The 16248-nt window shown below is 39.9% G+C and overlaps 1 protein-coding gene across 1 annotated transcript in view; it reads right to left on the reverse strand.

Annotated features, from left to right (window-relative positions):
- MYO3B (myosin IIIB) overlaps nt 1–16248 on the reverse strand; it is a gene marked incomplete at both ends in the record, with an annotated part of 389659 nt that overhangs the window by 156115 nt on the left and 217296 nt on the right. The window contains one exon of the mRNA XM_081243223.1: nt 5496–5575. Coding sequence (XP_081099349.1) covers nt 5496–5575 — 80 coding nt within the window. The remainder of the gene's footprint in view (nt 1–5495; nt 5576–16248) is intronic.

Here is a 16248-nt window from a genome sequence, read left to right on the forward strand (position 1 = left end):
TTGTCTACAGTTCATCACCTACATATTTAGTACTATATTTTAAAGAATAAGTAATATACTGTTGGGGTACCTTCTAATTTAAGAATTTGGAAAGGTCTTGGGTTGGTCAAGGGTCTCTTGCATATTTGCATAGTCATGAAGTCCTCCTGTGCATGGAGTAGATCTAAAAGAGGGAATTTCACTTCGGACAAGGGACATACCACAAGTTGCCTCTCTTGACCTTTCAAAGTAGGAGACCTCTGTCTGCACTGGGCCTGCCATGACCTCCACAGAATTCAAAAAAACTCGGAAAAAAAAAAAAAAGAGATGAGAAGGTTGTTGTCTAACCTAAGAGCTTGTCTTTCTGAATTTAGTTAATGGTAGCCTCATTTAATTAAAAAAAAAAATAAAAGTCTCTTAGAAACAATCCAGAAAGTAGGTTCTATTGAGGTCATCATCTAACAAATAGTTCTTTCCAAAGGTGGGGATTTCACAACAAAAAACCAGTCCTCTCCATAGCATCTTATAAGTTTTTACCTCAGATAGGAGGAAAAGAGACAGGAAAGGCTTCCTAGACACAGGGGGTACGTGCTACAGGGCAGAGGGTTTGGAACTGGACACACCTGCTTCAAATTCTGGCTCCTCCGCTTAATAGCTGTATGGACTTGGACTTGTTAACTTCCCAAAGCCTGTGTTATTTAAAAACCACTGCCTTGGGCTTCCCTGGTGGCGCAGTGGTTGAGAGCCTGCCTGCCGATGCAGGAGACACGGGTTCGTGCCCCGGTCCGGGAAGATCCCACATGCCGCGGAGCGGCTGGGCCCGTGAGCCATGGCCGCTGAGCCTGCGCATCCGGAGCCTGTGCTCCGCAACGGGAGAGGCCACAACAGTGAGAGGCCCGCGTACCACAAAAAAAAAAAAAAAAAAAAAAACAAAAAAACCACTGCCTTGCACACACACAAGAGGCCAGTCAGTTCCCCTTCCTTCATTACCGTGTTGGATTCAGTCTTAGCTTAGTGATCAATACTAAGGATGCAGGGTATTGTTCCATGGAATAAGGTGAGTACTAGCTCCCATGCAACACAGCAAGGACATCTTTTTATTTATTGGCAGAGAAAATACTTCCAATGAAAACAGTTTCAAAATGATCAGTAGAACTGATATTCTGGATAAAGACATTGTCTTTCTAACCCAGTATACCCTTCTTCTACACCACCAATTGCTACAACAATAGAAGCCAACTGGAGCTAAGCAAGCTTGTTTTTTGCCCAGGTGAGCTTGTTTTTGCCCACGTGACAAATGTCCTACCCCATTCCTTGTGAGCAGTGCTGGTTAGCCTTCAAAGTAGTCATGAGTAAGCGTTACAAATTGTGGTACAGACCCCAAGCCCACAGGAAATGAGCAAGCTTCTGTATACATATGGACTACACACATGGAATTTTAGATGGTTATCAAAATGTGAGTAATAAAACATTTACTGTTTCCGATGTGAAATCACTATGCTAAACACTTTGCCTACACTATGTCAATGAATTCTCAAAAGGACCCTATGAGGTAAACACTGTTATCACTCCTATCCTACATATAACAAAGTTAAGGCTCAAAGATTTTAGGTAAATTTCCCAGAGTCCTGTAGCTAGTAACTGGCCATGCCTAGGTCTGAACCCAGTTCTGATTCCAAAACCTACTCCTTAAACATTACATACTGCCTTTCTATGTGGTTTGTTACAACTTATAGAATTGGTCTGAAAGCATGGTATTATTAAAAAGACTTGCCTCATCTGTCAACTAAATTTACTTTAGGATAAAGACATAGACTCCAAAAAGTCTCACAAACCATCTAGATCTCAGCAATAAATGAAAAACTGAAGGATTTCTTTTCCCCCTTGGTCTCTGTAAGTACCTACTATCTGCATCCCCAAACCTCAGAAGTATTTATATTGAGGCTCTTGACAAGGCCTTTGGTCAAGAATTTTTACTGCTATCAAGTGATTCATCCCTCTCTCAAGGAAACAGTCCCTACAGCATCACTCCCCTCAAAAGTCTCCACAGCACTGAATGAGGAAGCAAGGCTGGCCTTGACACCGGCCAGTGCGAGCAGAGAGGAACTGATGGAGTTTTTTATTGCTGTCGTTACCCTTCATATTTTCTGATGCCTTAATTAGAACTTTCAGCCCATATTCTTTCCCGGGGACGATAAATCTCTAGTCATTTTCATCTCACCTATATTTATTATAGTGATGTAAATACACGCCACACACTCGAGGGCACACTTCTCATGTAGGCAGGGCAGGGAGGGAGATAACAACGTGCTGATACCGAATGTGGAAGGCAGGGGGACAGGTCCTGGCAGAGTCCAGCAGTCAAAAAATCAAATTGGGGAAAGGAGGGGAATATGAGTTGACAGAGAATATTACACAGGAGTCTTTCATCTTTTTGAAAGGAACGTCTCACGATCCTTTTTAGAATCTGGTGGAAGCCAATGACTGCAAAAAAACACATATACGGTTGATCCTCATTATTTGTCGATGCTGTATTTGTGAATTTGCCTACTTGCTGAAATGTATTTGTAATCTCCAAATCTATCAGTGCTCACACGCTTTCACGGTCATTTGCAGACATGCAGAGCAGTGGAAACTTTGACACCTGATGTGCATGCTTCCAGCTGAGGTTGAACAAGGTGACACTCTGTCTTCTTGTTCTAGCTCTCATGCTGTAAACAAGTGTCTTTTTCAAGGTCTACTTAAGTGCCACGACTTTTGTGCCGCATTTTTGTGCTTTTGGCTGGTGATTTTACTGTTTAAAGTAGCCCCTGGGGCTTTCCTGGTGGCACAGTGGTTAAGAATCCCCCTGTCAATGCAAGGGACACGGGTTTGAGCCCTGGCCCAGGAAGATCCCACATGCCGCGGAGCAACTAAACCCGTGCGCCACAACTACTGAGCCTGTGCTCTAGAGCTCGCATGCCACAACTAATGAGCCTACGTGCCACAACTACTGAAGCCCATGAGCCTAGAGCCTGTGCTCCACAAGAGAAGCCACCGCAATGAGAAGCCCACGCACCACAACGAAGAGTAGCCTCTGCTCGCCACAACCAGAGAAAGCCCGCACACAGCAACAAAGACCCAACGCAGCCAAAAATAAAAATAAAACATAAATAAATTTATTTAAAAAAATAGCCCCTAATCATAGTGCTGAAGTGCTGTCTAGTGTTCCTAAGTGGAAGGAGGCTGTCATGTGCCTGTTGGAGAACATTTGTGTGTTAGATTAGCTTTGTTCAAGGCATGAGTTATAGTGCCGTTGGCCTTGAGTTCAATGATACAAATACTGTACTTGAAATATTGTTTTATACAAAGCAATACTACATATAATTATTTATAAAAAGTATCTAGTTGACCTGAGCAACACAGGTTTGAACTGCATGGATGTACTTACACACATATATTTTTCAATGGTAAATACAGTACTACTACACGATCCACAGTTGGTTGAATCTGCATCTGTGGAACCGTGGATACAGACAGCCCTCTATAAAGTTATATGTGGGTTTTTGACTGTGTGGAGAGTTGGTGCCCCGACCCCCATGTTGTTCAAGGGTCAATTGTATTAAATAAAGTGTCTTTAAATAGAAACACACATAATATAAAATTATGTATTAATTAGTTGACAAAAGTGTCATAACCAGAGGCTTGCAGGAACCTAACTGTGTATTTCCTCTAGGAGCAATGCTTAGGATTTGCTGATTCAGTGTTCACAGTAACTTTACATAAGTCTTGTGAATAATGAGAATCAACTGTATTTAATACAAACAACATTTTACATGTAATATCAAGAGGCTCTCATAACCACTGAAACTTCTCTGTAAATCTCATTGAGAGGTCCATATAACTCATGTTAAATAGCCCTAACATCTTGCCACAAATTCACAAGGTTGAAAAGTAGAATATTCCACAGGATTGTACTAACAATGTGGGTATAAAAATTATTGTTAACAAAGATGATCTGAATCCCTATTTATGTGCAGGTCTTTTATTCTGAGAGGGAGTAAGTATAGATATGTATGTCTCTATCAATTTGGGGGTAATAGTCAATGGTATTATGTGCAGCTGTATTGATCATTCTTTATTAAGTGAATTATTTAATATTCAATGTAAACAAAAAGGTAAGAAAATTCAGAGATGTGACCTGTTTATTACTCCATCACCTTTAACATTATTGTCTCTTGGTGTTAGTATTAGTATATACAGTGAGCATTAACCAGCCAGTCCTTGAGATTTGCGCGAAGCATTATCAGGAAGGATGGAAGAGTTAAAAATATTTTACAGCGGGATATTTCGGAACCCTTCTAACACCGCTTTTGCATGGACAAGTGCACCGCTCATTTTTCAGAGAGCAAAGCAGAGAAATAGGAAAGGGTTTGGTTTCTTTCCTCCCTACTGACTCCTTTTGTTATCCTCCTCTGTAGGTTGGTGATAGCTTCAAGGAAAAGTGCTTTATCTCTTCCTAGATGGACTTTGTTTTCAAGTGTCAACAATTTTCAAGTGTCATTGTTCTGTATCTTTTTTTTTTTTTTTTTTTGCAGTACGCGGGCCTCTCACTGTTGTGGCCTCTCCCGTTGCGAAGCACAGGCTCTGGACGCGCAGGCTCAGTGGCCACGGCTCACGGGCCCAGGCGCTCCACGGCATGTGGGATCTTCCCGGACCGGGGCACGAACCCGCGTCCCCTGCATTGGCAGGCGGACTCTCAACCACTGCGCCACCAGGGAAGCCCATGTATCTTAAGTGATATTTCTGAAAATCAGGTGAAGGGGTCTAGATATGCCACAGTGGCATAAGGATTATTTTGAACTGAAGACATGTAAGAATCAACAGTCGCAAGAAGAAGCTTTTTGGAACTCCCCTTATCTGCCTAAAAGCAAAGGCTTCCAAAAGAATTCAACTGTGTCAAATCCCCTCTGAGAGGGGAGCTTTGCAATCAGAGAAGATTGACTCCTATCACCAGAGATGAGAAGTCAGCACTGGGATAAGAAATTGCCTAAATAGACATTGTCATAAAACTGTTATACCTCCCTTCTATTCTCCTAAAGGACCATTTATTTTTCCCAAAAGTCATTTGTTGCCCCAGAAACGTCCTTCTTCCTCTCTTCATCTCCTATTAAGATGGTATATAAGCCCCAAAATCTAACTGGCCCTTTGAGTCACTTATTTGGTGAACTACTGTATGTATATGATTAAAGTATTTTTTTTCTCTTGCTAATATGTCAGTTTAATTCACATTCCCCCAAGTACTGAACTTAAGAGGGTAGAAGAAAAGTTTTTCTTCCCTGACACAGGATTGCAAAGGATTCCACAGTGTTGTTTCAAATTTCCTAACCCCTGATTCCTAAATCCCTTCAATCTCTCTTCCAGACTGCCCAGGTAGTGGGCCAGATAAAGGAAACTAATGTTGCCCACCTAGGATAATCCCCAGGGTGGGAACATCTTGTCGTCCACAGTATTTTGAGGACAAACATACTACTTACCTTGGGTCTCCCAGCACTGAAATGCGGAGGCAAAGATCTTGAGGCTGCTGTTATCCTGGCTCTTGTCTGGGCCAAGTTACCTGAGCAAAAAAGACAAAGAAGTTAACGCAAAGGAAAAGTGAAACAGTAGTATGATGAGTAATTTTTCTCTTTGTGCCCTTGTATTTTTCAGAATGTTCTAACTGATCTGCTCTGAATTTGAAAAATTTGGAAAAACTTGAATTTTGAAACTTCAATGATATAAATTGGAAGTAAATTATAATAATTATAAGTTATAAATAATTTGTAATATAATTTGAATATATATTAGTTTAATAAGCAAATAAGAAAGGACAAAAGGTCTCAAATTCACTTAAACTAGGAATAGAAGGAAATTACTACAACATAAAAGGGCCATATATGAAAAGCCCACAAATCACGTACTCAACAGTGAAAAACGGAAAGTTTTTCTCTAAGACAAGGCAAGAATGTCCACTCTCACCACTTCTGTTCAACATAGTACTGGCAGTCCTAGCTAGATCAGTTAGGTGAGAAATAGAAATAAAAGCATCCAAATTGTAAAGGAAGAAGTAAAATTATCTCTGTTCATAGGTGACATTACCTTATATGTAGAAAACCCTAAAGATCACACACACACACACACCCCTAACAGAACTAACAAATAAATTCAACAAAGTTGTAGGATATAAAATCAACAGATAAAAAAATCAGTTGCATTTCTATATACTAACAATGAAAATCTGAAAAGGAAGTTAAGAAAACAATTCCATTTACAATAGCATCAAAAAGAATAGAATACTTGGAAGTAAACTTAACCAAGGAGGCGAAAACTTGTATACTGAAAACTGTAAAACAAAAGTAAAAGGAAAGCAATTCCATTGTGGGGGAGGAAAAAACCTTTTTCCTCTACTCATCTTAGGTTCACTGGCTGAGGCCCTAAAAATTAGACTGACAGGAGACAGAGTAACAAGAGAAAAGCAATCAGAAGTCTATTAACGCATGTATCACACATATACACAGGAGTATTTAGGGATGAGTAACTCAAAGGGGTGGTTAGAACTTGGGCTTACATAACATCTTAACAAAAGAACAATAAATTTATAAAGAAGTGACAAGACAAAGGAAAAGAACTTTGAGTTTCTAGGGGTGGGAAATTGTGGGAAGGTAAATATATAGGGAAGCTAATGGAAGATAAGGGCTAATTCGTTATATAGATTCCTCTGGTGCTGTCTTTGAGTTGATAAGCGTCTAGAGTTGTCTCTGGTGATTAATTTATGTGCTTTCTGGGTAAAGAGGAGAGGGGGCATATTTTTACAAATTTATGCCCTGCTTTTGGGCAAATAGGGGGAAGGGAGAGCACCTTTTCTTGTATCTGCTTCTTCTCAATTGCCTTCAGCTTAAAATAATTTTAATGCCGAAGTGGCATATTTTGGGGTGGCATATTCTGTTACCCTTCACTGTGTTCATTGATTAGAAGACTTAATATTGTTAGAATGTCCATGCTACCCAAAGAGATCTACAGATTCAGTGCAATCCCCATCAAAATCTCAATGGCATTTCTGGAGAAATAGAAAAAACAATCCTAAAATTCATATAGAACCACAAAGGACTGCAAGACAATCTTGAGAAGGAAAGCAAAAGCTGAAGACCTTACATTTCCTGATTTCAAAATATATTATAAAGCTATAGTAATCAAAACAATATGGCAAAACAGTACTGACCTGAAGATAAACATACAGACCAATGGAACAGAATAGAGAGCCCAAAAATAGACCCATGCACACATGGTCAAATAATCTTTGACATGGGTGCCAAGATTACACAATGGGGAAAGGATTATCTCTTCAACAAATGGTGTTGGGAATACTGGACATCTACATGCAAAAGAATGAAACTGAAACCGTATCTTACATCATACTGGAAAATCAACTCACACTGGATTAAAGACTTAAATGTAAGACCAGAAACTATAAAACTCCTAGAAAAAAAACACAGGGGAAAATCTTCCTAACACTGGTCTTGACAATTATTTCTTGGATAGGACACCAAAAGCACAGGCAACAAAAGCAAAAACAGACAATTGGGACTGTATCAAACTAAGTTTCTGCAAAGCAAAGGATACCATCAACAGGGGGGAAAAACAACCCAGAGATGGGAGAAAATATTTACAAACCATATATTTGATAAGAGGTTAATTTCCAAAATATATAAGGAACTCCTACAACTCAACAGCAAAAAATAAAATAAAATAAGCTGATTAAAAAATGGGCAAAGAACTTGAATAGACATTTCTCCAAAGATGACATACAAATGGCTTGCAGGTATATGAAAAGATGCTCAACTTCACTAACAGTCAGGGAAATGCAAATCAAAGCCACAATGAGGTATCACCTCACACTTGTTAGGGTGGCCATTATAAATGAAGAGGAGCAAAATACGCCCCTTTGACATACTGATTACTCTAAGCTGGTTATTTTTTTTAAAATGCAGACACACGTGAAGCTCTGAAAACTGAGCAGAAATTACCCTTTTGTAAGAAAAATTTACAAGGGGAATCTCCATATGTAGGTGTCTCCCTCTCTGTACCAGAAAGAGATGACTCTAAACCTCTAGGAACTCTTCTCAATGGAGAAGGCACCAACTTACATTTGCATAACAACCTTACCCTTGTTTACTGTGCTTTTCCTAGTCAACTCCAATAACCAGCCTCCCCACTCCCCAACATCCTTTGTCTTTAGCTAGATATAATGTTTAAGTTGGTGGCTTGGGCCATTTCGGGGAGTTTAGTCAGTTTTCCCTGGATATCTCCCATGTATACAGGAGGTATACATGTTATTAAATTTGTTTGTTTTTCTCCCATTAAATCTTTTTGTTACAGGGGTGTCTCAGCTAAGAACCTAGAAGGGTAGAGGGAAAATTATTTTCCCTTCCCTACATAAAAAACACCACCAGCAGCAACAAAAAATAACAAGTGTTGGCGAGGATGTGGAGAAACTGGAACCCTTGTGCACCGTGGGTGGGAATGTAAAATGGTACAGCTGCTACGGAAAACAGTATGGAGGTTCTTCAAAAAATTAAAACTAGAACTGCCATATGATCCAGTAATCCCACCTCTGGGTACTTATCCAAAAGAACTGAAAGCAGAATCTTGAAGAGATATCTGCATCCCATGTTCACTGCAGCATTATTCACAATAGCCAAGCAGTGGAAACAGCTAACTATTCGTCAGAGGGTGAGTGGATAGAGAAAATGTGGCATGTACATACAATGGAATATTTATTCAGCCTTAGAAAAAGAAGGAAACCATGCCATTGGGGCAACACGGATGAACCAGGAGGACATTATGCAAAGTGAAATAAGCCAGTCACAGAAGGACAAATACTGTTAGATTCTTCTTATGTGAGGTACCAAAAGCAGTCAAACTCATAAAAGCAAGGGGGAGAAGGTAGTTGCCAGGGGCTGGGGGGACAGGGAAATGGGGAGCTGTTGTTCAATGGGTACAGAGTTTCAGTCATACAAGACGAAAAATTTCTCGAGATCTGCTGTACATCAGTGTGCATACAGTAAACAATATCATACTGTATACTTAAAAGTCTGTTAAGAGGGTAGATTTCACGTTATAAGTTTTTACCACAAAAAGTCTCCAATTAGGGCTTACCAGTCACTGAAAGAGACAAATAAGGAAGAAAAAAAGATGCTGGGAGTTTTCCTGAAAGAGAAGGTGGGCGATAGAGAACACTACTGCCAGGATTTAAGGTATAGACTGATAAGCAGGTCTGTCAGTATGGGTCCCTCAGCCTGAAGGGAGGAACCTGACCACCCCCATTGAAACAGCTGATGAAGAGAGAGTTAGTTAGGCAGGGGGGACAGCCTCTGAGTCATAGGGGCTGACTTTGAACAAGTTAATTAACATCTCAGAGCTTTGGTTTCTTTGTCTACAACATGAAGACAGTACTTACTACCTAATCCTCAGAGCTGTTTATGGGCATTGGATGAAATAATTCACGAAAAGCACTGTCAACACACAGCTGGTACAAGGTAAGTGCTCACTTTGTGTTACTAGCATCGATGATGATGATGATGATGATTTGCTTGAACAGTTCACATAGGTCTCAGAGAGTAGAAGGTAAGAGAAGAACAGAGAATCTCACTAATTGGCTACTGTGAACACTGGTTTGTTCAAAATATAAAGCTGAGAAAAAATGATAAGGCAACTCCATCTTGAACCTCCATGTCTTGGCCACTTTAACTCCTACCACGTTTTGCCTTTGAAGGGTCTGAATGGCCTGTTCAGACTCCCATCTCCCTTCCTCACCACCCACCCTTCATCTCCTCTCTCATCCCTAACCTCCCAAACCAAGAGATCTGTTTGCATTTTTACCTAAAATGTCATTTGATCCTGTAGCAAAATAAAAAGTTGTCAATGAAAGGAAATGCTGCAATTTGTGCATTTGCAAGACACTCAAGATTTCAAAGTTTTTAGCAAGTCTAGCACAAAGATGTCCAAATGTTTTCTCTGGCGATATCTTCAGAGGCTAAACTGTGATTAATAGCCCAGAAAGAACCCTTTGAAGCAGGATTGGTGACATCAAAGTCGTAATCCAGGGGTGGCAGGAGCTTTATAATGAGTGGGAAGCATTTTAACACATTTCAAAGGATTTACAGCATGAATAAACAATAGACCTCGGCAGATGTGCCACACACACCTTTCAGAAACATTACCTATAAGAAGTTTCCATTTTAATTTAAATGTAAATACAGTGTTCACACTTCTTTCAAATGTTAAGCATCCTCATTGCTTCACCCCCCAGACAGTCTCTTTGCTAAGGATGCCTCATTGCCCCAGAGCACCCTCCTGTGACTGCCTGACGTGTGTTGGGGAGCGAAAACGGATGTCAGAGGCTTTGGATGGAATTTATATCCTACGTGGGAACTGGGTTAGGAAAGACTCTAAAAAGGAGCTTGCAATGATCCCACATAATTTCCCTGCTTCCAACTTAAAGGGAAAGAGACAAGTGGTCTGAAGACAGAGCTGAAACTTTTAAAAGATGGCAATTTCCTGCCTGCTTCAGAGGATTTTCAGCTCTTGGAAAGCACCCAGCACCCATGATTTCAGTTGCCTCTTAAGAATTGCCCAAGATGATGGGTTGCTGTTTTAAATAATCTTGCTTGGAACTTGGCTTCCCTCTGCTGCCCCCTCTGGGATTAAAAGATTGGTTGCAGGGTTCTGGTGGTAACCGCTGGGGGGCATTTGTTTGGGAAATTTCCTGTAACACAAGAAATAGGCTAATAAACGACTGCAAAGCAACGCTGAAAAGTAAAAGGCTTGTGTCAAATGCTACTCAAAAGGAGCTGCAAAGAAAATATCCAGTGCTTCAGCTATTCTGTTACCAGATTATCTGAGTAGACCTGAGAACTAGAATGTTGTACCCTACAGTAAGCTTGGATACTGAACACCAAAATCACACCTTCCTGTCTACATGAGAATGACCTTATGTTATTCCAGTCTCCATTAGCATGAATTTCTTCTTCCAGGAGTCTCCTGTCTAGACAGTTCATGGTTTGACTGTTCATTACAAGAACTGCCCGAAAGACCCAAGACCCATTAACTCTTTTATGGAAAATGTCCAAAGACAGTTTAAGCCCTATGATTCTATGAATCCCTTGTTTTAAAAGCCTCACCTTGTTGTTTCCACCAATCACGGACTGGTTGTATTGTGTGTGATCTTTACACAATCCTAATCATGCCCTCTCACTTAGAAAGACCCGCCTTAAATCAAACTTGATCTCTCAACAAATTCTGACCCTGCCTTTCCTTCTCCAAGACACTGCCAAAGCTTTGAGAGGTGGTGGTCTCCCTTAATGCGGTGAGCAATGAACTCCACTTTGTCTAATCAACAGGCAGTGTGAGTAATGGTTAGAGAGTCACCTTGGGACAGACCTATGATGGGGTGATACTTGCAGTGAATGAAATGCTCTAACTTCAGTTAATAACACTGTACCCAATTAAAAGGCAAGGGGTTAAATTTAGTAGTTGTATAAAACATACTATAGTATTTTGTATGTTTTAAAAAAAACACTTAGATACTGATCTATCCTAAATCTATATAACAAAGACTTGTTTTAGATTTGATACATTGAGGTAAATTAAAATAGTGACAAAAAATATGACACAGCTGTAGGAGGCCAAGAAAGAAAGTGTAATGTTAGATTTTGTTCTACAGTTTTCACTTTCTCTCCTGGCATTTATCTATGGCTTTGAGTGTTAATATCAATAAACGGGCAGGGGGGAGGTAGAAGAGCTCCCAGCCTACTTAATTTCCCAAGAAAAGAACACGGATAAATTTTATATATATAGAAGGGGCTGTAGTTTTGTGGAGGGAAGAAATAAGAGATCAGCCTGTCCTCCAGGCTGTTCTAATGAAGAAAGATACGCACATATAGCAAATACTCTTTTCTGAATGCACAACCTAGCCTTTACCACGTATGTGGGAAATTCAATGTCCAAAAGAAACCTCTTCCTCTTTTCTGTATCTACTTTTAATTGATATTTGTCTGGAAATTTAAGGAATTTCTGCACAGTGAACACCTCTAGACTATCTGTTTGAAGGAAGCCAAACCAAGGTTTTCACTGATTTTTTTTTTTCATTTAGAATTGGAACTACAGCTTTAAAGATTTGTGGCCCAGAGATTTCAAAATTGTAGAGCTGAGGAAAATATAATAACTCTTTTGCTCTTTAAACTTGAAAACTTATAAACAGGATGTCACACAGCAAACAACTGTACCAAATCATCAGAATGTGTCAAGGAGGCAATCAGGCTTCCCCTTCTTAACTCAATCAACAGTGGAGCTGAGGCTCTCTGCTTCCTGCATTTTATTGCCACATTGGTGGAAGGTGCTAGTTCAGCCTATCTTAATAAAGATAGAGCTAGTTTTGAAAAGCCCTGGGTATTGTTTGCCTTCCCCTCATGTTTTGCTTGGAGTTTACTTGGAAATAACACGGCTGCCAAGTTACATGACATGTTCACAAAAGTGCTGGAGCCTAGACTGTTAATATCTATCCAAGAAGACTTATTTAACCCATTGAGAAAAAAATGAAATCCACACACGCATATCTGCCAGCACCCACATATCACTGACACATAAGGATTGCTTATTCCAGTCTCAGAGCGACATCCATACACAGCAGAGCAGTTTCTAGTCCAACCATGGCTAGTCCTGGACAAAACTATAATTTAGGCAAAGGATATATTCAAGATCCCCCACACGGCTTTTCACATTCCTATTCCCACTTCCAAAAGTGCAACACGGCTTTAATGCTGTGTCTCTTCCTTACCCGCAACAACTAATTCTCCCTATTTCCTTGCCCTAACCTGGAAATCTTCCCGCAGACTCTCCCTGTCTATGTTCCCAACCTTCAGGTTACTATTCTTCTCTGACAACTAATCCTGATCTAATTTCTTCATGGATGGATAAATGTATTACTTCACTCAGGTGAAATGTTTACATATGAAGGGGAGCAGAATTTGTCACACCAAAATATACCTCTTTGATAGTATTATTATTTCAGGCTGATTACTTTTAAGAAACAGTTGTCATAGGAGAAACTCTGAAAACTGAGTAGAAATTACTCTTTTGTAAAAAATTTTTGGAGGGCAAAAACATGGAAAAGGAAGGCTTTATTAAGACATCATAAGCTACTGGTGGGACCATGGACAAAAGCTTAGCTAATTTTGCTATTCCGGTGGCCTTTAGGTAGATACTCATCCAACTGTGTGGCCAAAGGTGAAGGGTTTGGATACAAGCCACTAGAGGACTCATACCTGTTAGTTACTACAAGTGTTAATGGGGCCACAGCCTTGAGTAAAATCTCATATGGGTCAGGTTGTTGCAACACAGGGAACTCACATTCCATAGTCCAAGACTAGAATCCTAAATAAAATGCCAAGGCAAGAGAGAATAAACTGATTACTACAGATAAAACATCTCTCCCTAAAAGCTCTGCTCAACACACCTTATCTATTCATGGTGGGTCAGTTATAGATTTCCCTGTGTAAAGCGTAACATTATGTTTCCTTGTGTTTTCAGTTAAGACTGAGAAAGCCACACAGGGCTTCAGAAACAAGAGGCTGTTAACTTCACATTTTGCAGAATGATGATTGAGTGCTTGGAATTATAAGTGCTTCTTTAGTTCTCCCTCTTTAGCCTAGAAGCAATGAAAAGAACACTAGACTTAAAATTGAGAAACCTGAATTCTTATTCCAGGCCTGCCATTGACTTCAGATCACTCCTCTCTATGACTCACCTGTGTTACACATCAAATGAGAAGTTGGAGTAGATTAGTGGTCCTCCACTCACGTGCATTTTGCCATGGCATCCATGGAACAAACCCTCTCTGCTATGCAGCTGCATCTAGATCAATGTCAGGCAATGTGGTGTAAGAGGGGTGGACTCTTGCAAGAGGGAACTACAAAGAACAGTGTAATGTTGACCTAGTACCAAAAAAAGACCGTGTGACATCTGTGGCCAGGACATGTGAGAACTTCACCTAGGCTGTAGATTAGAGAGCTGGTCAGGGTAGTAAACAATATTGTTTGAAAAGCAACATCAGGGAAAAAAATTGCAAAAGGCACATCTGATAATGGACTGTTATCCAAAATACACAAAGAACTCTTGAAATTCAACAGTTAGAAAACAAACAACCTGATTTTAAAATGGGCCAAATACTTTAACAGACACCTCACCAAAGAAGATACACAGATGGCAAATAACCACATGAAAAGATGCTCCACATTATATCATCAAGGAAATCCAAATTAAAACGAGATACCATTACACACCTATTAAAATAGCCAACATCCAGAACACTGACATCATCAAATGCTGCCAGGGATGTGGAGCAAGAGGAACTCTCATTCATTGCTGATGGGAGTGCAAAATGGTGCAGCCACTTTGGAAGACAGTTTGGTGCTTTCTTACAAAAATAAACATACTCTGACATACGATCCAGCAATCACGCTCCTTGGTATTTACCCAAAGGAGTTGAAAACATGTCTGCACAGAAATCCCTGTTGCCAAAAATTGGAAGCAACCAAGATGTCAGTAGGTGAATAGATAAATAAATTGAGTTACATCCAGACAATGGATTATTTAGTGCTAAAAAAATGAGCTATGAAATCATGAAGACATGGAAGAACCTTAAATGTATATTACTAAGTGAAAAAAGTCATCTGAAAAGGCTACATACTGTATTATTCCAACTGGAAAAGGCAAAACAATGGAGATAATAAAAAGCTCATGGATCCAGGGAAGAGATGAATAGGCAAGGCACAGAAGATTTTAAGGATAGTGAAAATACTCTGTATGACTCTATAATGATGAATATGTCATTATACCTTTGTCCAATCCTTCAGAACGTACAACACCAAGAGTGAACCATAACGTAAACCATAATGGATTTGGAGTGATGATGATGTGTCAATGTAGATTCATCAACTGTAACAAATGTACCACTCTGGTGGGGGATGGTAATAATGGGGGAGACTGTGCAAGTATAGTGGCAAAGAGTATATGGGAAATCTCTGTACTTTCCTCTCAATTTTGCTGAGAACCTAAAACTGTTCTAAAACCTAGAGTCTTTTTTTTTTTTTTAATAAAAAAGCAACATCAAGCTGACCAACAAGCACATGAGTAAGAGAAATATCTGTGGATGCAAACTGGAGTAAAAAAGGTTGAATAGTGTTGGGCTTCCATTCAGGTCTGAAGGTCTATCTAAGTCTGTGAAATACATTTTAAGAGATTGCTGAGGTGGAGAAAATAAGAAAGAACAAAATAAAGAGGATAAAACTAAAATCCGCATGATGTGTTATTTCTTCACAGTCTGGCAGGCAACGGAAGGGGGGAGGACGGTGATGATAATGTGGCTTAGATAAACGGAGGAAGCCTAAGTAATGATTTGATGGAGGCCTGGATATTTAATTTGCCAGCGTTCTCTTCACAGCTGCTCGCCATGAGCAGCTAACAACGGCTCGGTTTCTGTCATCTCTTTCTAGTTACTCCTCCTCCTTCCCTTGCTATTGTGACTAAAGTAAGCTTATTCAGATCTCTAATTTGTGTATCACTCTTCTTCCTTAGCACATGAGCGAGGGGACAGAGGTATAGTTCTTTGCTTCCCACCAACAATGTTTTTAAGATTAAGTAATTCGAGGTGATAGGACAGAGGAAAAGAACAAAGTAGGTGATTAAATAGTTAATCCCACTAGCGGATTGTAAGTAGAGAAAAAAGTATAGGAGACCCCTGTAAGTTAATGATCACTCAAGAAAGCAGGCTTGCTAAACAACTAAACCAAGTGGGCTTGCTTAGCAACAAAACCATGCAACAGAAGCATGAGACATGCCCCCAAACAATATGACAACGGAGGAATGAGACCCACATCCTGCCCAGTGAGATAAGTTAATGATTCCTAGGACACGCTCCTCTGCATGCACTAAAAACAAAATTATAGGGAAAGATGACATTATACTAAAACCTGAGATGATTTGCCATATTTTAGTACATATTAGTGACTTCTGGGCCATTTCCATAGTGCCATGACAGTCCCGGTTTGACCATGTAGGGACAAAATACTCCCCTGCCCGACGTGGAGGAAGAGCTGATGATGGAAGCCTGAAGTTTACTCAAGAATGAAAAAAAAAGTGGTCTTTTCCCACTCCTCATTTTTCCTTTGATTATAAAACTGTAGCCCACTAAGT

Source organism: Mesoplodon bidens (genome assembly GCF_964165515.1).
Source record: "Mesoplodon bidens genome assembly, chromosome: 8".
Lineage (NCBI taxonomy): Eukaryota > Metazoa > Chordata > Mammalia > Artiodactyla > Ziphiidae > Mesoplodon > Mesoplodon bidens.